Source organism: Chrysochloris asiatica, unplaced genomic scaffold (assembly GCF_000296735.1).
Source record: "Chrysochloris asiatica unplaced genomic scaffold, ChrAsi1.0 scaffold00024, whole genome shotgun sequence".
In the NCBI taxonomy this organism is placed as follows: Eukaryota; Metazoa; Chordata; class Mammalia; order Afrosoricida; family Chrysochloridae; genus Chrysochloris; species Chrysochloris asiatica.
In genome coordinates, this window is record NW_006408542.1 from 3,676,778 (window position 1) to 3,698,213 (window position 21,436).

A 21,436-nucleotide genomic window follows, 5' to 3' on the forward strand; every position below is an offset into this window, starting at 1 on the left:
ACAGCTGCAACATTACATTGACAGAGAACTGCTAGAAATTTAAGCCAGTTTCAGAAGCGGATGTGGAACAAGAGATACCACTGCTGACTTCAGATGTATCTTCGATGAAAGCGGAGAATACCAGAAATACGCTTACTCGTGCTTTATTGACTACGTACAGGCTTTTGACTGTGTAGACCATGACAAGGTATGGCTAACATTGTGAAGAATGGATATTGCAGAACGCTTAATTGTGCTTACGAGGAACCTGTGTTTATAAGGAACCTATGCATAAACAAAGAGGCAGTCATTTAAACAAAACAAGCGTATATTAAATGGTTTGAAATCAGGAAAGGTATACACCAGGGCTGTATTCTTTCACCACACTTATTCAATTTTTATTCTGAACAAAAAATCTGAGAAACTGGATTCTATGAAGAACATGGTATCAGGATTGGAGGAAGATTCAATCTGTGATATGCAGATGATACAGCCTGCTTGCTGGAAGCAAAGAGGACTTAAAATATTTACTGATGAAGATCAAACACTATAGTCATCAGTATAGATTGCAAAGCAATGTAAAGAAAACAAAAATTCTCACAACTGAATCAGTAAATAATATCATGATAAATGGAGAAAAGATTCAAGTTGTCAAACACCTCATTTTGCCTGTATACACAATTAATACTCATGGAATTAGCCGTCAAGAAATCAGATGATGTACTGCATTAAACAGATCTGCTGCACAAGACCTCTTTATATTATTCAAGAGCAAAGATATCAGTTAGAAGACAGACTAAGGTATACTTGACCCAAGCTACGATATTTTCAATAGCCTCCTATGCATGTGAAAGTTATAAAATGAATAAAGGAGACCATGGAATAATTGATACATTTGAGTTGGAAAAGAATACTGTAAATACCATAGACTGCCAGAAGAAAAAACAAATCAATATTGGAAGAAGTGCAGTCAGAATTCTCTTTAGAAACCATGATGGTGAGTCTTCATCTCTCATACTTTAGACATATAATCAGAAAGGACCAGTCCCTGGAGAAGGACATTATGCTTGGTAAAATGGAGAGTCAGTGAAAAAGAGGAAGACCCTCACTTAGATGGACTGGCCCACTGGCAGCAGCAATGGGCTCAAGCATAACAACAATTGTGAGGATGGCATATGATCAGACAGTGCTTCATTCTGCTGTACATAGGGTAGCTCTGAGTCAGAAGTGACTAGAGGGTATCTAACAACAAGAACTTTAGTCCTGGAGACACAGTGGTTCAGTGCTTGGTTGTTAACTGAAATGGCAGTTCAAGTCCACCAGCTGCTCTGCAGCAGAAAGATGTGGCAGTGTGCTTCCATAAAGATTGTTGTTGTTGTTAGGTGCCATCGAGTTGGTACCGACCTTTATGCACAACAGAATGAGACACTGCCTGATCCTGGGCCAACCTCACTATTGTTGCCACCCTTGAGCCCACTGATGCTGCCACTTGGCCAATCTATCTCGCTGGGGGTCTTCCTCTTTTTCTCTGACCCTCCACCCTACCAAACATGACATCCTTCTCCAGCGGCTGGTCCTTCCTGACAATATGTCCGAAGTATGAAAGATGAAGTTTGGCCATCCTGGCCTCCAAGGAGCACTCTGGCTGCACTTTTTCCAACACAGATCTGTTGGGTCTTTAAGCAGCTTATGACACTTTCAATATTCTTCTCAAACACACCTTCAAAACCCTATGGGGCTGTTCTACTCTTCCCTGCAGGGTCACTAGAAGGTCGCCGTGACTCAACAGCAATACATTTTTATTAGAATAATAGGGTTCCTGTTCCTGTTCCTGTTGAGTGGATTCTGACCCATGGTAAAGTCATGTGTTTCAGAGTAGAACTCCTCCATAGGATTTTCTTGGCTTTAATCATATGGAAGCAGATTGCCATGTCTTTCTTCCGTGTAGCCACTGAGTGGGTTTAAACTACCAACCTTTAGGTTGGTTGTTGTTGTTAGGTTGACAGTCAAGCACAATTTGTGTCACCACTGCTGCCTGAATAACAGTGTAACAAGTGGCAAATAGCCATTTTCTTTATAAACTTACACACATAAGATTCTCCTCTGCCATTGTTAGGAGCCATTGAGTCGATTCTGACTTACAGTGACCCACTATAGGGTTTTCAAGGAGTAGCTGGTGGGTTTGAACTGCCAACCTTGTGACTAGTACCAGTGCTTATCCTTTAATACCACAAAAGGACTCCTCTAGTCTCTAATAAAATTTTTCATTCCTTTTCTGGTTCCTTAGCATGTCATTGTTGGTGTGTTACTAGCCTCTTCATTTCTCCTTCTAGACTCAACACAGGAGCAAGTACATGTCCTTACACCATCATTTTAGTCATTTTTCCTTTACATTTCATTTCCTACTGACGGTAAGCCACTGCAAGAGAAAGTTGTTTCACCAGCTAAAATTAAAACATAGCCACATCGTTTTCTTCCCTGTAGCCTCAAACCTTTAACTTCCTTAATCCCATTAGTGCCACAAGTTTTTTCTGCATCCCATTCATATTGGAAGCAATCTTCACATCCTTTCTCCTTTACCTCTTCTTCACCCTGTCACCCAAATCCTGCCACTGCATTCCTTTAAGTCATGTTTACTCTTCCTTTATAGTCTTTCTCACAAATTCTCCTCTTCCCTCCCCATTGCCATCATATCCCTGGCCACGGGTCTGATCCTTTCACAAACAGACCCACTCATACACATCAGCAATGATCCCGGTTCTGCGTCTACTGTTCAGACACTTTGGTGGGTCAGAAGGACTCCTCCTGCCATCTCGCACTAGCTCCTGACTATGTCTATATCCTTGCTTTTCTCTTCAGCTGAAAGAAAAATCTTTTCTTGTTCCTGAGTTTTACCCTACCTACTTGTCTCCAAAATAATCTATTTATCTTTTAAATAGTTCTTCAAACCTATTTCCTTTGTCTTATCCAAAAGTAGTGCCCCTGACCAATTACTCTTAACAATACAAAGTATTTCGTGTCTACATTGTAGCTTATACATGTATTCAAAGATTTCTCTATATATTTATTAATATTTGATGAGTTCAAGCTTTTATGCGCCTTCACAATGCTCTATACTAAAATCCCAACCAAACAAAAATGTTTCATATTCTACAAATGTTATTTCTTGTTAAGTGCTATGAAGTCAGTTCTGACTCACAGTGACCCTGTAGAGGGTTTCCTAGGAGTGACTGGTGGGTTTGAACTGCCAACCCTGTGTTTAGCAGTTCAGTGCTTACCCTACATCACCACACCAGGACTCCACTCTACAAACAGTGAAGACTTAATAAATAAGATGGAGCGACTAAGTCTGAAATTAAACTCTACTCAAAATATGGTCAATGAATAATGGAACTCACCTTTTTATAATCCTTTGATTATTTCTGGGACTCATCTATAGCAAAAGAAAATGGGAAATTTAGTTTTTGGTGATTAAACCAATTTTATCAGCTTGCTAAAGAAGTTTCTTTCATCTTATGCTTCCAGTTGGATCTGTGACCACATTACTTTGTAGATGAATCACTTCAAATCCTGCTTCTCAGTTTACTTTGCAATGTATTCAGCTATTACAGCAACCAGCAGACATGGAAGTGGAGGTAGGGACCAAAAAAAAAGGAATTATTAAGTCATGTTCTGCAGAAGCACTGGTTCTCCAGGTAGAATATGTGCTTTGAGGGTCCCTAAAAGTGTGCACCAAAATCATCTAAAACACTAATAAAGACACAGATAAAGTGCAGGGATCTGGTTTATAATTCACTAGGAGTTTGGGTTTGTGATTTGATTACCAGTTCAAAAATGGCAATTGTGATGTTTTGATTTGTTGTTGCTGTTAAGTGCTGTAGAGTCAGTTTCAACTCATAGCAACCCTATGTAGGGTTTCCAAGGAACAGCTGATGGGCTTAAACCACCAGCCTTATGGTTAGCAGTCCAGAGCTTATCCTACAGTGCCACACCAGGATTTTTTTTTAGCACAAATTAATCATGTAATTTAATACTTAGCACAAAAGTGAGGGGTCGTTCATTGATAGCCCTAAAATATTAATAAAAGATGATCATTTATTTTACATAGCTATTCTTCATTTGTATCTCCTTGTACTCTGGTAGGCTCTGCAGTTTTTCAACAATTTAAGCATGCTGGCATGAAAAGGGAAGGATCAGACTAAAATTTCTTGAGTTCAAACCAGCTGCCAGCTTCAATATTGTTATTACAAGTTAACAAGGGGGCATAAAAAAGATCATGGAAAAATTCCATTACTCTTTAATTCCATTGTTGCATGATCATTTTGAAGCCTCCTCATGTTATGATTAATTTAAACATTTTCTTATCAATGGATAATCTCCATTATTTTTCTAATTGCAATAGGAACAAATTTGTAACACTATATATTAAATCAACTATTTATAATCTGTATACACAGGACATTCTTATAATACCATAATCTAAAAATTATCTTACTTTTAAATTTAGTTGTTAGGTTGTTGTTGTTGTTGTTGTTATGTGCCGTGGAGTCGGTTCCGACTCATAGCGACTCTATACAGAGTCTCTGTGGCTGTAAATCTTTACAGGAGCAGAAAGCCTCATCTTTCTCCTGCGGAACAGCTGGTAGTTTAGAACTGCTGTCCCTGAGGTTTGCAGCCCAATTCATAACCACTTTAGATACAGTTTATTAAAACAAATAAATAACAGAGTTGTGTGAATGAATCCTCAAATATTATTCAGTTGAGGGAAGAGAAAGCAAGATTATAGTTACATATATAAAAATACAAGAGTGAGTAGGAAGAGAAAGATGGGAGAGATTTATGGAAGAATTTTCTTTGTAAGGAAAGGGACTAGTAAAGAAGGATAAAGGATTAAAAGGCTGCTAAATATTGTTCATTAGTAAGAGTGACTGAGGAAAAAAAATCATTAAAATTATGATTGGGTATTGGGAATGATTTCGAAATGAGAAAACACAAAGGAAGACTACTTAGGGAGCTTAGAGATTAATACTATACCTGATAAGATGAAGAAAAATCTTTTAAACTGTCTTGGTTGTCCTTTTGTTCTGATACAGGTGCTGTTATTCCATTTTGGGTTGATGATTCAAAATCACTAGAAGAAAATGGGATCACTACTAGCTTATGAATTCTGTTCATTTCTTTCTCTACATTCCCATTAAATAGTCAACATTTTCATAAAACTGGTTCCAGGCAGTACCTTGACTTTGCTGAATATCACAGATGTTTGTCCACACTTACCATGTCACAGAAGAAATCCTACTGTCGTCGCTGGGCGAAATCAGGTAAGAACCAGAGGTTACTGAGTTAGATTTCTGAAGATTTAAATTGAATAATATTACTTTTCTACATTATCTCAGTCTCTATACGAGCTAACATACTTATTTCCCCAAATTTACTAAATTCGAAAAAATAAACAATTATAAGGTGAATGCATTTTTGATGGATATTTGATCTAGGTTTAAGCAACAATTCTGACACACTAAGAGATCTTTAATCCCTCCCTGTTCATGGGTCTTTGGTGTGGGACAAAAAATGGAAGAATCATTCTGTGACATGATTTGCTATCTGGGCATCATGCAAACACAGTCTAACCTCACATCAACTTTTGAGGGAATTTAACAATATAAAAATTGAATTCAAAGATTGTGCATACCATTGATGCTTTTTCTGCTGTTATCTTATCATACGCAAGTTTAGCAGCAAATTGTCTTGCCTCCTGTTTAGTAGAACCAGAAGCAATACCATATCTTTTCTGTCCAATTTGGCACCGATAATGATATCTAGGAGATGTAATGGAGAGAATTTATCATATAACAGTATATCTAACTAATGATTTGAAATTTTCATATATTCACAAAAGCCTTAAGACAGCATTAATTTAATGTTGTTAATGAGTTGGTTCCGATTCATACGGACCCTATGCACAAAAGAATTAAAACACTGCTGGGTCATGCGCCATCCTCACAAATGTTACATTTGAGCCGTTTGTTGCTGCCACTGCGTCAACCCATCTCCTTGGGGGTGGGGGGGAGCGCTTTCTTTTTTTTTTTTGCTGACCCTCCAATTTACTTATTATTAATTTAATAGGTTTATTTATAAGGTTAAACCTTTAGTAAAATGGCTAACCAATGGAGCTGAATAAATAGTCAGGACTGGCTGATTGCTCAGTTTGCATTTTCCAGGTAACCTGTCACTCCATTGCTTAGCTGAAAAATCTGGCACAAAGGTATTAAGTGAGTTTTAAAATATTCCAAAAGGTCAGAAGATATGGGGGACAGACAAGGAAGAGAGGGCCTGGTGAATTATTCAGAGATATTCAAAAGGAGAAGATGACACCCCATATAGAAAGTGGGGCTTCACAGAGGAGCCATGAGGACACAATACTTTGGCCTTAGTAAGAGATAGACAATGCATAGATTTCATTCTTACATCAACATTTTAAGCCACCTGCTTATGTACACACAAACCTAAGTAAATCCTCATAGTGCAGGCCCAAGTGCTAAGGTTCAAACATTTTTTATATTTCAGGGACAGACATTTGCAGTAAGGCAAGAATACCCAGAAAATTAAGTAAGTATTATTATAAGGGGGCAAAGTAATAGAGGTGGAATTTATATCAAGGGTTGCTTTATGCTACTATAAAAACTATTCCAGTATTATTTGCTTCTGTTTTGCTCTATGCTTCCATTCCACCACCCATTTGTCTTTCATACTGTGGTGGCCTGCATGTTGCTATGATGTTGACAGCTATGCCATTGGTGTTTCAAATTCCAGCAGGGTCGCCCAAGGTGGACAGGATTCAATAGAGTTTCTAGACTAAGACAGACTAGGAGGAAATGACTGGTGATCTGTTTCCAAAAATTGTTGTTAGGAGCTGTTGAGTTGGTTCTGTATTATAGTGATCCTATGCCAACAAAATGAAACACTCCCTGGTCCTGTGCCATCCCTACAATTGTTGTCATGTTTGATCCCACTGTTGGAGCCATTGTATCAGTCCATCTTATTGGGAGTCTTTTACTTTTTCACTGACCCTCTACTTTACCAAGCATGATGTCTGTTTCCAGGGATTGGTCCCTTCTAATAACATGTCCAAAACACATGAGATGAAGTCTTACCATTCTGACATTCTGACTTCCAAGGAGCATTATGAGGCGAATAAGAATACTATGGCTGGGGTCAGGCTCACCTTAGTTCTCAAACTGACATCTTTGTTAACACTTTCATTGTTGTTGTTAAATGCCTTTATATAGGGTTTCCAAGGAGCAGCTGGTGGATTTGAACTGCCAACCTTGTGGTTCATAATCCAGTGCTGATTCTGCAGGAGTCCCTAAAGATTCCTTTGTAGCAGATCTATCTAATGCAATTATGCTGTTTGATTTCTTTACTGCCGGTGGTGGTGGTGCTGGTGCTGGTGGTGGTAGTGGTGTGCCGTGGAGTTGGTTCAGACTCACAGTGACCCTGCATAGGGTTTCCGAAGCTGTAAATCTTTATGGGAGCAGAAAGCCTCATCCTTCTCCCACAGAACAGCTGGGAGTTTAGAACCGCTGACCTTGTGGCTAGCAGCCCACCTCATACCAATTACACTACCATAGCTCCTATTACTGCTAGCTTCCATGAATATTAATGGTGGATCCAAGTAAAATGAAATAGTGTCTCTGTTTATTATGTTATTTATTGATCCAGTTGTGAGGATTTTTATTTTCTTTATATTGTTGTTGTTGTTAAGTGCTGCCAAGTCAGTTCTGACCCACGGTGCCCCTGTGTAGGGTTTCCAAGTAGCAGCTGGTAGGTTTGAACTGCTGACCTTGTGGTTCACAGTCCAGCGCTTATCTTACACTGCCATGACAGAAGCCCTCTTTACAATGAGGTGCAGTATAAAAACCTTATGGATAACAATAGAACACCACTTGATATAAGATTTTCTCAAGGAGGAAAGCACTAAAAATACTACTGGGGAAGGACTTCCTTCTCACAATACAGTCAACCTTAATGACATGGAGGGAGTAAAGTTTTTGAGATCTTTATTTGCTGATATGATCACAGAAGAATCAATGCATTTGAATTATGGTGTTGGAATATTCAAAGTACCATGGACTGCCAGAAAAATAAACAAATCTATCTTGGAAGAAGTATAGCCAGAATGCTCCTTAGAAGAATAGGATGGCAAGATGTCACTTTGATGATTACTCTAGGCCTGACCCAAGCCATGGTCCTTTCAATTGCCTCATCTTGTATGCAAAAGCTGGAGAAGGAAGACAAGAGAATCAGGGCTTTCAAATGGTGTTAGAATACTGAGTATACAATGGACTGCCAGAAGCATTGTGGAGAAAGCATAGCCACAATACTCCTTAGAAGTAAGGATGATGAAACTTTGTCTTGCTTATTTTGAGCATGTCATCAGAAGGGATCAATTGCATGGTAAAAGGCATCATGCTTGGTAGAATAAGAAGTCAGCCAAAGAGAGGGAGACTTTATGTGAGATAGAGTGACTCAGTGGCTGCAACAGTGGGCTCAAACACAGCACCAATTGTGAAGATGGCTCAGAACTGGCCTATATTTCATTCTGCTACACATAGGTTGCTGTTAGTTAGAGTCAACTCTTCAGTGTCTAATTTAACAAGAATGTTATGTTTCCATTGGAGGCTGTAGAAGAAAACACACCTAACCAGGGTGAGTCTTCTCCACTAGACCTCAGAGAAGACACTGGGGTATGGGTTGAGTGACTGGACTGTTTCCATCATACCTACTTTACCCAGATACCACTAAATGGGTTTCTTCTGTTTTAAGTATCTGATGTTGGAGTACTCAATTCAAATGAACCAAATTGACGAATTATTAAAAGAACCTCTTAACTAATTAGAGTGACCCACAGAATTCACTTTTGACCATTTCATTCCAATAAATACTATCACGTTTCCCTTTTGCCCACCCTCCTCTCTGGCTCTATCTGAAAGCCATTGAGTAAAAGTAAAAAAAAAAAAAAAAAAGAAGACAAGAAATAGCTGAGTCACAGGACAGAGTCCTAATGTGGCTGTTAAAACCATTCACTGTTTAGATGTTTCCTCTCCCTCAGATTACTGGTTGGCTGTAGCTGAGAAACACATGAAGCAGAGGTGTTTTCACACTGCCACTGCCACCGCAACCTCAGGGTTGAGACGTTCACCACACTCAAGTGAGGGCTCCTCCCGTTCTCATAGGTTTCCTGCAGACCACCTAGATGGCGGTGGTGGTAGTTATGTGCTGTGGAGTCGGTTCCAACTCACAGTGGCCGTATATAGGGTTTCTGAGGCCATAAATCTTTATGGGAGCAGAAAGCCTCATCTTTCTCCTGTGGAACAGCTGGGAGTTTCAAACTGCTGACCTTGAGGTTAGCAACCTGGCTAGTAACCACTACGCTACCAGAGCTGCTTAGCCATCTCGATACAACACAGAAATAAAGGAAAACCCAGATTGCATCAATTACGGTATATGAGTTTCAAGGCTTCAGCAATCTTGCATTTTAATACTTTAATTAAAAAAATGTTCAATTGTTTATATTATAAAACCTTCAATGCAGAATGAACAAAAAAGGATAAACATTCTGAAAAAAATTAGACATTGAAATAAGTCTACATTATAACTATTGCTGAGATAAAAGAAACAGAAGGAAAACCAAACTACATCTTACCTTTTGACCTCAGGCTCCAATTCATTCTTAAAACATTGTTCATAATTTACAGAGAGTTTTGCCTTCTGGGCAAAACTATTGATAAGACCTATGTAATTCCCAATTAACAACCCTTCTGAAGTGTCTGTTGTTGGCAGTGATGGAGAACTAATGACCTACAAAGAAAAAAAAATCTTGCTTAATATAAGTGACAATAAAGAGTTAGCTATTTTATTCTTCTAATACAACTACTAAATGAGCAATCTAAAAAAAAAACTTAGATTTTATATATTTCCCTATTAAAGACCTTAAGTAAAAAGAGCATAACCCTTTCCCGAGCCCAAAAATATCTACAAGAACAAATTTTAACAATAGGAAATAAACCATCCATTTCCTTTTATAGTTCATAAAGAAAAATAAAGTAGTCCATTTATGTTACTTTTCCATGCAAAATACTGTAACTTTTAGTCTGCCATTTCTTCTCCAATGTCTCATCACATTTTTTCATTACATTTTAAAGTCAAATATTGTAAAAAAAAATGTGCAAAGATCTGGAGTCAGAAAACCAAAAGGAAAGACATGCTCAGCATTTCTCAAGCTGGGGAAAAGGAAGAAAAAACTCAAGTCTCAAGTTTCATTATTGAAGGACTCTCTGGGCAAATTATTGAATGGTGCGGAAAGCATCAAAAGATGGAAGGAATACAAAGAGTCACTGTACCAAAAGGAAATTGTTGCCATTCAACCATTTCAAGAGGTAGCATATGATCAAGAGCCAATGATACTAAAGGAGGAAGTCCAAGGTTTGTTGAAGGAATTGGCGAAGAAAAAGGCTCCAGGAATTGACGGAATAAAAACTGAAATCTTTCTAAAAAGTGAGGCAGCACAGCAGGCACTCACTCATCTCTGCCAAGAAATTTGGAAGACAACTATTTAGCCGACTGATTGGAAGAGATCCATATTTGTGCCTATTCTAAAGAAAGATGACTCAACAGAATGCAGAAATCATCAGACAACATCTTTGATATCTCATGCAAGTAAAGTTTTATGAAAGTTAATACAAAAACAGCTGCAAGCATACATTGACAGAGAACTTACAGAGGTTCAACCCGGATTCAGAAGAGGATGTAGAATGAGGGATATCATTGCTGATGTCCAATGAATCTTGGCCGAAAGCAAAGAAGACCAGAAAGATGTTTACCTGTGCTTTATTGACTTTGCAAAGGCTTTTGATTGTGTGGATCATGACAAGCTATGGACAACATTGCGAAGTATGAGTATTCCTGAACACTTAATTGTGCTCATTAGGAATCTGTACCTGGACCAAGAGACAGTTGTTCAAACAGAACATGGGAACACTGAATGGTTTCAAATTCAGAAAGGTGTGCAATAGGGTTGCATTCTTTCACCATACTTATTCAACCTGTATGCTGTGCAAATAATCCAAGAAGCTGGGTTCTATGAAGAAAAGCATGGCATCAGGATTGGAGGAAGACTCATTAACAACCTGCAATATGCACATGATACACCCTTGCTTGCTGAAAGTGAAGAGGCTTAAAATACTTACTGATGAAGATCAAAGAGCACAGCCTTTGGTATGGATTGTATCTCAATGTAAAGAAAACAAAAATCCTCACCACTGGACCAATAAACAACATTCTTATCAACGGAGAAAAGATTGAAGTTGTCAAGGACTTCATTCTTCTTGGATCAACGATTAACAGTCATGGAAGCAGCAGTCAAGAAGTTAAACAGCATATTGCATTAGGCCAATCTATCTGCTGCACAAGATCTTTTTTAAGTGCTGAAGAGCAAAGATGTCACTTAAGGACTATGGTGCACCTGACCTAAGCCAAGGTATTTTCAATAACCTCATATACATGTGAAAGCTGGACAGTGAACAAGGAAGACTATATAAGAATTGATGCTTTTGAGTTACGGTGTTTGAAGAGAATATTGAAAGTGCCATAGGCTGCCAAAGAACCAACAGATCTATGTTGGAAGAAGTCCAGCCAGAGTGCTCCTTGGAGGCCAAGATGGCCAAACTTCGTCTCTCATACTTCGGACATATTGTCAGGAGGGACCAGTCACTGGAGAAGGATATCATGTTTGGTAGGGTGGAGGGTCAAGGAAAAAGAGGAAGACCCCCAGTGAGATGGATTGGCAAAGTTACAGCAACAATGGGCTCAAGCGTGGCAACAATTGTGAGGTTGGCCCAGTATTGGGCAGTGTTTCGTCTGTTGTGCATAGGGTCGCTATGAGTTGGTGCCAACTTGATCACACTTAACAAGAACAAACTCTAACACACAATTTTATAGAAATGGAGATAGAGGGGAAAAATGAACAGACTCCTGAATGTAAAGGAACTTCCAAATGGCTTTACTGTATAATGGGTATTTTTCCATATGTTGTGCCATCAAGTCGGTTCCAACTCATAGCAACCCTGTGTGGGGTTTCCAAGGCTGTAAATATTTACTTTAGCAGAAAGCCTCATCTTTCTCCAGAGGAATGGACTCAAGTCACCAACCTTGTGATACGCAGTCCAAAGCTTATCATACAGACTTACCACGCTCCCAAACTTTTTTTTTTTCCACACAGAAAATTATAAAATATATTTCTGAGTTCTCTTTTACTGGATTAAAAAAAAAAAAAAAAAAGACTGTTACCTTATTTTCTTTATTAAGAATTTCAATGGCCATTTTAGCTGCAGCATTTTTTGCTTCCTTCTTTGTTCTACCTTCAGCTGCTGGAAATCTTCTGTCATCTATTATAACTTGGAACGTAAACCTGATTACAAAGGAAATATTAGCAAAATATTATAAAATTCATGCATATATAATAACAAGCTCTTCAATCAACACTGGTGAATGTAAGAAGTAACTCCCAAACAGTAAAATAGCCATATTCTTGAATCATGAAAAGGCTTATACCTTCTTTTTTCTGTCTTTCTCTGACCTTGCCACTTTATGCCAAGGGAACTCTTCAGTTTCTTTGCTAACGTATTGGAAGTGTTGACCTTTAAAATTGTGCTAGAGTTACCCATCCACAAATCATATTTTAGAGAGACCAATTCTTTTATAAAGCAACTTACCTTAAGTCATGTGGAGGCCCTGTGTTAGACAGCTCATAGTACTTAAGGACTACATTGTGTTTCTGACTATACTTGTTAAGTTCTTCTAAAAAGAAACCTGGTGAAAGATTATTAGCCATTTCCTCTTCCAGTAACCTAGGGAGAAGATATGTTTGAAAGAAGTAAGAATCACAGAATCATAGAACATATTTCATCTGATTTCCCTAAATCAGTTTAGGAGACAAAAGGGGTGGGACAAGAATCTTCATGATATCATAAACGCTTCTATAACTCATTATTGTTGTTGTTGTTATTAAGTGCCATCAAGTCGGTTCCAACCCATAGCGACCTTGAACAGGGTTTCTGAGGCTGTAAATCTTTACGGGAGCAGAAAGCCTCCTCTTTCTCCCGTGGAGCAGCTGGTAGTTTCGAACTCATTATTAGCGCTACTTATATTCAGAGGAAACTTTCTTATAAAAGTATGTTGTCTATCCCACGGACTGCAGAATCAAGCTAACATCTCCAAATTTTCTACTTTCACAACTCAACTGGCCTAAAAACAAAGGAGCCCTTTCTCTTAAACTCTACTTATGCTACCAAGTGCCAGCTCGTCCACTTGCCTGAGATAGGAAAAAGATTGCAGAAGTAGAATTAGAATTCCTTATTCTAAGCAGGAAAAAAATGTACAAATTATATGTAATGTGAAGTATGTAAAGTGACATTATAATATCTTGAAGGATTTAGCTATAAGGGAATACACTCTTCCATGAAATCTCAAACATCCCCCCGTTGAAACTTGCAGAATTTTTACTACAAGTTACTCAGGGGATAGACTGAGAACACAGTTTATGGGTCTCATTGGACCAACGCTGTAGCAATTATTTAAATTATCAACAAAATTTAAGAGATAGAGGGAATTTCACAGGATAGAAACACAGGATAAAAGTTTACTGGTAAGTACTAGCACAGAATCCCAAGATTCATCATTAAGCTTCATCAACTGGAATTGAGGCTGGGCTTGTGTTCCCCTTCTCCCCTCTTCTCCTTGGGCCTGAATATTTTGGAATTCCAAACAGGGACTGCCTCGGAAGTGGGACCTGCTTAGCTCATGCCATGAACTGGAAAATTCTTTCTCCAAAAATATGACCATTGGAATGAAAGCAGCTCTTTTTTTCACTTCTGTGATCCTTTCCTCCTTCCCTTGCAAGAGTTTGCTATATTTGGATGCTGACTCAGTTCTACCTCTCCCAGGCTTCCCTGAGTACCCCAGAGACATACTGAGTCCAGTCCCTACTCCGCACAAAGACTATACATACACCTTGGCTGCAGAATGTTTTTCCCCACAGAAGCACCTTTTTCTACTTTGCAAGTGACCCAACAGTAACCTGTTCATGTATCATCTCTTGACATGTATCTTCTTCATGAAGCAATTGATCTAGAAATTAGCAACACTTGAGTTCCTCAGACCCCAGCCAAACCAAGTCCCAGCTCATAGTAATTTAGCAAACCGGAGTAAAAGGGGAATGACATTACATTTAGCAAGCTCTCAAAACTCTGCCTTAGAACTCTTGGTAATTATTAGGACATTTACTGTGCTACCTTAAGGAGCTCTAGTAGCGTAGTGGTTACAAATCGGGCTGTGAGCTTCAAGGTAAGCAGTTCGAAACTACCAGCTGTTCTGCGGGAGAAAGATGAAGCTTTCTGCTCCTGTAAAGATTTACAGCCTCGGAAACCCTGTACAGGGTCGCTATGAGTCAACTCCATGGCACATAACCACCACCACAACTGTGTTACCTTACAAGAAGTTCACAGATAAAGTAGCTATCATGTTGTTGTACATGAACCCAGGTGTTCTACATCTTTCTACTCTGCTATTCTTTATACATCAACTAACATCACCCCTCTGTGACTATAAGTAGTTCTAGATGTCACAATCCAGTACAACCATATCCACCAACCAAACAAGAGGTGTTACTTCTTTTTGGATTTCTCTTTTTTTCCCTCAATTTCATTTATTTATTTTGTTGTTATTGAGAATTACCATTAATTACCTTTGAGACTGCTTTCTACTCTGTTTTTCAAAACCTGAAGATTAGGATTCCTGAACAGTGTTACCTAGAGTGGCATGGCAGGATCAACACTGGACTGCTAACCACAAGGGTGACAGTTTAAACCCATCAGCTGCTCCTTGGAAACACTATACAGGGTTCCTAGGAGTTGGAACCAACTTCACACTTAACAAAAACAACAAGCTGCCTGAAGATTACCCCAGAGCATAAACTTGCCTCTATTTCTTTTCCAGTATGCAGGTAGCCCAATTTCAGAACAGAGGAAGAAACAAGTCTCTGAAAACAAGGTTTCCCTGAGAGCATGCTTCTCCTCCAGGTTCCACCTCTTACAACAGGTCAATTCCACCATCTAAACTTCTCTTTGAAAGCATCCCTTTTTCTCTTTAACACTTTTGTCCATACCCCTGATAAACCATCAATGAATGGCCTTCCCTAACTAGATTCTCTGCTTCCAGGCCCTGACCCTATGGCCAATCCAACTTACTGGTAAACTTACTCTCACTGATATCTTTCCAAGCTTCTCCAAGCTTCTCCAAACTTTTCACACCTTCCATATTCGTCTCAGTTGATGACGTGGTTTCCTTCCTCACAATCAAAACAGATGCCTTAAACATTTCCCCCATCTAACCATGAAACCCTGGCGCCATCTAGAGCCCTGTAGCACAGTGTGCCTGTATTAGCTCACATCCTCTCCATGTTTAGTCCTGTTAGAACAGTCATGTTCCCGCTCCTGTCCAAAGCCAGTCCTGCCACCTAAACTCTAGAGCCCACCCCTTTCCACCTGTTCAAACACTGCCTTTCATCAGCATTTAACCATTCTCATGTGGTGCTGTAAGATAAGCATTGGATTCAAACCTACCAGCAGCTTCTTGGAAACATTATATAGGGTTGCTATGAACTGGAACCAACTCTATGGTACTTAATAACAACAACAATCTCTCTTATCTTGAAAACACAATCAAGCAACCAATCAATCAATCAATCAATAAACCAACAACCTCCCTAGAAACCCACTCCCCACCTTGTGCATTAGTTCTAGTGCTTTCTCTCTCATAATCCACAATCTCTTCCACACCATTGTCTCATTTCCTCGATTCCCATTCACCCCTCAGCCCATTCCAATTGGTTTCCATCGTATCATTTTACCTAAACAGCTCCTGATAAGACCCCCAATGACCTCCGTGCCCATATTTCCAGCACACCTCTTGCAGTAGTCATCTTCTCAGCGGAAGTAGACCCTTATTCCTTCTTGGAAGACTCTTTCGGTTCTTGTTTTTCCTTCATCACTCTTTCTAATATTCCTTAGTCTTCTTAGCTTCTAAATGCTGTAGTTCTTACCCTAAGGCTCAGACCAAAATCCTATTATTTCCCTCTATACTATTCCCTTAAGGTGATTTCTTCCATGTCTACGATTTCAGTTATCATCTATATATCACTAACTCTAAATTACATGTGCAATCTGAACCTTATATCCAGAATCTCCACCTGGACATCTTGGATGAACTTTAAACTCAAAATGTTCAAATCATCATTTCTTATATTCCCACAAGCTGGTTCAGTTTCCTTTCTCAGAAAATGATTCCACCATCCAACCATGTCTGAAAGCCACAAATCTGAGAGACATCTGTGGTGGTTAATTTTATGTGTAAACCTGACTAGGCTATTCAGCCCAGTTATTTGGTCAAACACTAGTCTAGACGTTGCTGTGAAGGTGTTTTATAAATATGCATAATATCTACAATCAGTGGGCTTTAAGTAAAGACTAATTAATGTGGGTGAGCCTCATCCAATGAGCTGAAGACCTTAAGAGCAAAATAGATTCTCCAGAAAGGAAGGAACCTGAATCTAAGATTATAACATAAAAATACCACCTGAATTTCCAGCCTGTCAACTGGGCCTACAGATTTAAGACTCACACCTAAAACATCAACTCTTGCCTGAATTTCTAACCACCTAGCTTCCTCTCCAAGAACTGTGATCAAGTAGTGGTTATGTGTCAAGATCAGCAGTTTGAAACTACCAGCCGTTCCACGGGAGAAAGATGAGGCTTTCTGCTTCCATAAAAATTTACAGCCCCAGAAACCCTATGCGAGCTCACTATGAGTCAGAACCTACTCTATAACAAACACATAACCACCACCACTTAACAGTACACAATACAGATTTCAGACTTGCTAGTTTCCATAATTACGTGAGCCAATTCTTTAAAACAAATCATCTGTATATCATTTCCATCTAATTGGTTCTGTTTCTTTGGTGAACAAAATACAGCATTCTTGATTGCCTTACTTTCTAATCTTTCTAGTCCTGTCATTTCAAAATCCTTCTATTTATCAACAACATCTACTGCTACCAACCTGGTTCAAGTCATTACCTTAGTCCTGTGCTGCTGCAAAAAACCTGCTCCCAGTTTCTAACAGCTAATTCAATTCCTTCTCTACCCTGCAGTCATCGTGATCCTTTATAACCAACAAATTAATGATGCAGACTCCACAAGACAACAATACTGCTCTTGGCAAGGTTGTTAGCAGCTCCCCTCCCCATCATTCAATCCAGTGGTCAATTCTCAGTACTTGTCTACTTGGTGACTCATTCTGTTCTTCCAGTCTCCTGGTAGCCCTCCTTCCTCCCAAGCTGCTCATTCGCAGTCTCCTTTGCTATTAATCTTTTTTTTAAAAAAAAACAACAATAAAATAGCTTGTTTACTGAACTGGAATAAGAGAAAGTCAATTGAAGTAAGACAGAAAAACTTTGTCTTGTAAGAATCAAAACCGCGGGGGCTCCATAATCATCTGGCATCTGCTCAATTTTGTACCTATGGGTAGAAATGTACATGATAGGAACTCCAGGTATCTTCCAGATTCTTCTTTAAGATCCTGGGTCATCTGTGGCCACAATGTAACATTTGTGCTGAGTTACTCTCTGTACTAAGCAGTCATCTGCTAGGTTTGTTTGTGTGTACATGATAGTCATTCAAATCTTAGATCCTTGGTGATCTTTCTGCCCCAACTTCTCAATTTCCGCCAGCACACAGTCAGTTATACAAGGGACACACTTGGCATACAGACAGTTCATCATTGATTATACAAGGTCCAGTTTGGCTTTAATGGAGAAGTTGATAAAGTTGGTATCAACCAGGACGTGGTAAGGTAGGCCCAGCTGTGTGTTATATTAGAAGAACAAACAGGAAGGGTTTTGGGGGACTTCTCTTTCCTTGAGTGTTCTGGAATCTGTCTTTTCTTTCTTTTTAGGTTTTAACCTTTTTTTTTTTTTTTTCTTTAAGCTGCTGATCTTTGAGACGAAGCATTCGCTTCACGGTCGCATATTTCCTTGTTATCTTTTGTTTCCCCATGTTCAAGCCACACTCCTGCTCTTTTTGCTATTACCCTTTTTCTTCCTTTCTTCAAAATATTGTAACGCCCAGGAGCCCATCCTTAACTTCCTTTCCAGACTCATAGCTTTAAATTCCACCTGTACAACAACAGCTCTCAAAGTATGCCTCCGCCACCAACTCCCAAGAAATTCTGTATAATTCGTTCCCTTCTGAAATGCTTTTGACTCTACCCTTTCCACTCTTCTTTTTCTGGTCACCTCCTACTCTTCCCACAGATCTCAGCTCAAATGGTGCTTCTTATAGAAGGCTTCCCCAATATCCTACAAGAAGTCCCAGTATGGTGTTATATCACAGCTTTTATTCCCTTCACAAAAAGGTCAATGGGGCTGATGCACAATGAAGGAGGGGGAAAGAGTACAAAATGAATCAGTGGGAATGGATGGATGCCACAGCACATATAATTTGTAGGCCCTGGCCAATTTCCAGAGGTTATTCTAGTTGCAATAGGAAGCTATCGAAGGGTTCTAAGGAGAGTGCTGATGTGATCTGGTTTATACTTTAGACCGATCACACCAATGCGATGTGAAGATCAGAGTGAGGGTGTGGAAAGTTGGGACATGGATTGAAGTAGGGAGACCAGGTGAAGCTGCTGCAGCGGTCAAGGTTAGAGATGGTGGTGTTTGGAGGTAGGGCATTGGAAGTCCCTATTGTTGTTGATGGATTCCTGGTGTGGCACTGTAATCAGCACTAGACCTCCAACCACAAGATCAGCAGTTTGAATCTAACAGCTGCTCCTCGGAAACCCTATACAGGATCACTCTGAGTCGGAACCGACTTGACAGCACTTCACAACAACAACATTGTTGATGTTGTGTGCCATCCAATCGGTTCCTATAGCCTGAGAAAAGGAAGCACATTCACATTACAGCCTGGTATTGTGGACTAATACTTGAAGTTTTAGTCACGCAGACCTGGACTAGACAAACTCTTTGAGCCTCTGATTCAACACCTAAAAACAGGAATAAAAATGCCTAATGCACAGGACTGTCATGAGGAGTAAATCAGATACAATGTCCAATAGAGTTCCCCACATATAATTGACCCTCAATAAAGAAAGGATTTGGATATTTCAAACTCCAAACAGCTCTAATAATTAGGAGTTCTGTTTATTTGTTTATTTATTCTTTTTGGTAGGTTTGGAGCCACTTGAATTGACCTGAACTAACATAAGTCATTTAGAGTTTTTACTACATTATACGTTGTTGCCTATCTAACATGTTACTACAGAAATATTTATGTTTCATTATACGGTGCTGCCCCAAATACTCCCACAGGCATCCCACAAAGAGGCCCTCTTGAAAAATTTCTAGTATCTTTTCATTCCATTTTTCTGTGAGGTTTTCAAAGTCCCTTCATATAATAGGCAGAGTTATGGTGTTGGAGGAGCATATTGAAACTGCCATGGGCTGCCAACAGATCTATGTTGGAAGACGTGCAGCCAGAGTGCTCCTTGGAGGCCAAGATGGCCAAACTTCATCTCTCATACTTTGGACATATTTTCAGGAGGGATCAGTGGCTGGAGAAGGCTATCATGTTTGGTAAGGTGGAGGGTCAGAGAAAAAGAGGAAGACCTTCAGTGAGATGGATTGGCCAAGTAGCAGCATCAATGGACTCAAGCATGGCAGCAATAGTGAGGTTGGCCCAGGATTGGGCAGTGTCTCATTCTGCTGTGTGTAAGATTACTATAAGTCTTTACCAACTCGATGGCACCTAACAACAACAACAACATTTATACCATCTTGCCTTTGTAAAACCCCCAAATCTCTGAATACTGGAACACACCTGGTCCAAGGGTTTTGAGTAAGGGACTGTGGGCTGCGCGCTATTTTCAAAAACAAAGTTAGTGATAACATCAGTAACTAACATATATTAGAGAGGGTCAAACAACTAGGATCAACAATTACAAGAGTTGTTGTTAAGAAAGGCACCTCCAGCGAAAAATTCACCTACAGATGCTGGCCTCCACCCATAACCCTATCAAGGGACACAAGGCTGTCAACCTCCCAGGCAAGTGTTTCCGGTGTATAAGTGAAGGCACCCAACAAAGGGATTACACGATTACTTATTTTACAGTGTAATGGATAAAAATGCCCATAAGGCTGTCAATTATGATAAATTATGTGAGGCCACCCAAGGCCCATCATGATAAAGTATACCAACATGAACCCAGAATCAAGAAAAGGCCAAATGTTCCTTTATTTGCAGTTTATTTACCAGTCTGCACCCAATATTAGAAGGAAATTACAGAAGATAGAGAAAGGCTTGGACATAGGGGACCTCCGACCATTTTCCGTTCCGTTGAAGGAAATTCTTTAGATCTCTGAGAATGCCACAATTGAAGGTGCCATTTTCAGGCCAGCGATTTTGGTTGTCTAGGGGGTATTGGGGCCAAATTTGGTTGCAAAGCATCAAGAGGCGTTTTTTGGTTTGATTTCAGATTGCAAATGAAGTTTTTTTTTTTTTTTTTTTTTTGAAATTGACCAAGAGACACCCTTAATGTGCTCTCTTTTCTGTTTTGAGATGTGGGTTCCCAAAATTAAAGGGAGAGGTAAGAAGCTGGTGGCCGGGGCACAAAGGGCGTCCAGAGGAGAGAAATATCAAGGCCGGAGACAGGAGGGAGAGCCAGAACAACCAGAGCGTCCCCTGTATTGTTCAAATGGCTGGCCCCTGAGACATATAAGGAAGGCCTGCCGAGCCCTTACGTCTGGGGTCCGGAGGAGGCGTTTTCTAGGTACCTTAGAGAAAACCTCTGGAGGCCAATTTACCTTCCCTGTGGGAACGACTAGGGAGAAATCAGCGGGTGGTGGATGGTTGGAGACGGTCTGGTCCCGTGTTTTGCGGGAGACAAGGAGTTAGGAAGGAGAAAAGGGAGACAAATGCCCAGACAGGCTACCAGAGTTGTGAACGCTGGAAGTCCCTTTAGAAGCTACCAGAGAGTAACCCCGGCCAAGCCTCCTCAATTGGACTTGGTTTGCTCACAACTCTGAGATATCTCAGAAGGAAAAATTAATCTCATGTCTAAGGATTCGCCCATCTAGCTTCGGCCGACTACCGCGCCTTAGATCGTAATCCGCCAGGGAGCTTCAGTTTACTCTCCCGGGCCCCACGTTGGTAGCCAAAATGTAAGGAAAAGAAAGAAAGAGACAAGAGGTAGAGAATCTTGGCTTCAACAGCAGGCAGGTTTATTGAGAGTAAACCTGGGAGGGGGTACTCTTACGTCACCAAAGGAGACCAAGAGCCCC

At 39.8% G+C, this 21,436-nt stretch overlaps 1 protein-coding gene and 1 pseudogene across 1 annotated transcript in view; both read right to left on the reverse strand.

Annotated features, from left to right (window-relative positions):
* Nucleotides 1-12,871, reverse strand: part of EIF2AK2 (eukaryotic translation initiation factor 2-alpha kinase 2) — a 65,741-nt gene extending 52,870 nt beyond the window's left edge. The window contains exons 1-7 of the mRNA XM_006839451.1: nucleotides 12,753-12,871; nucleotides 12,328-12,448; nucleotides 9,686-9,840; nucleotides 5,672-5,798; nucleotides 5,257-5,330; nucleotides 5,014-5,110; nucleotides 3,378-3,412 (exon numbers count right to left, since the gene is read on the reverse strand). Coding sequence (XP_006839514.1) covers nucleotides 3,378-3,412; nucleotides 5,014-5,110; nucleotides 5,257-5,330; nucleotides 5,672-5,798; nucleotides 9,686-9,840; nucleotides 12,328-12,448; nucleotides 12,753-12,871 — 728 coding nt within the window. The remainder of the gene's footprint in view (nucleotides 1-3,377; nucleotides 3,413-5,013; nucleotides 5,111-5,256; nucleotides 5,331-5,671; nucleotides 5,799-9,685; nucleotides 9,841-12,327; nucleotides 12,449-12,752) is intronic.
* A 348-nt stretch (nucleotides 12,872-13,219) lies between these two features.
* On the reverse strand, nucleotides 13,220-18,152 carry LOC102842432 (annotated as a pseudogene).
* Nucleotides 18,153-21,436: the final 3,284 nt, after the last annotated feature.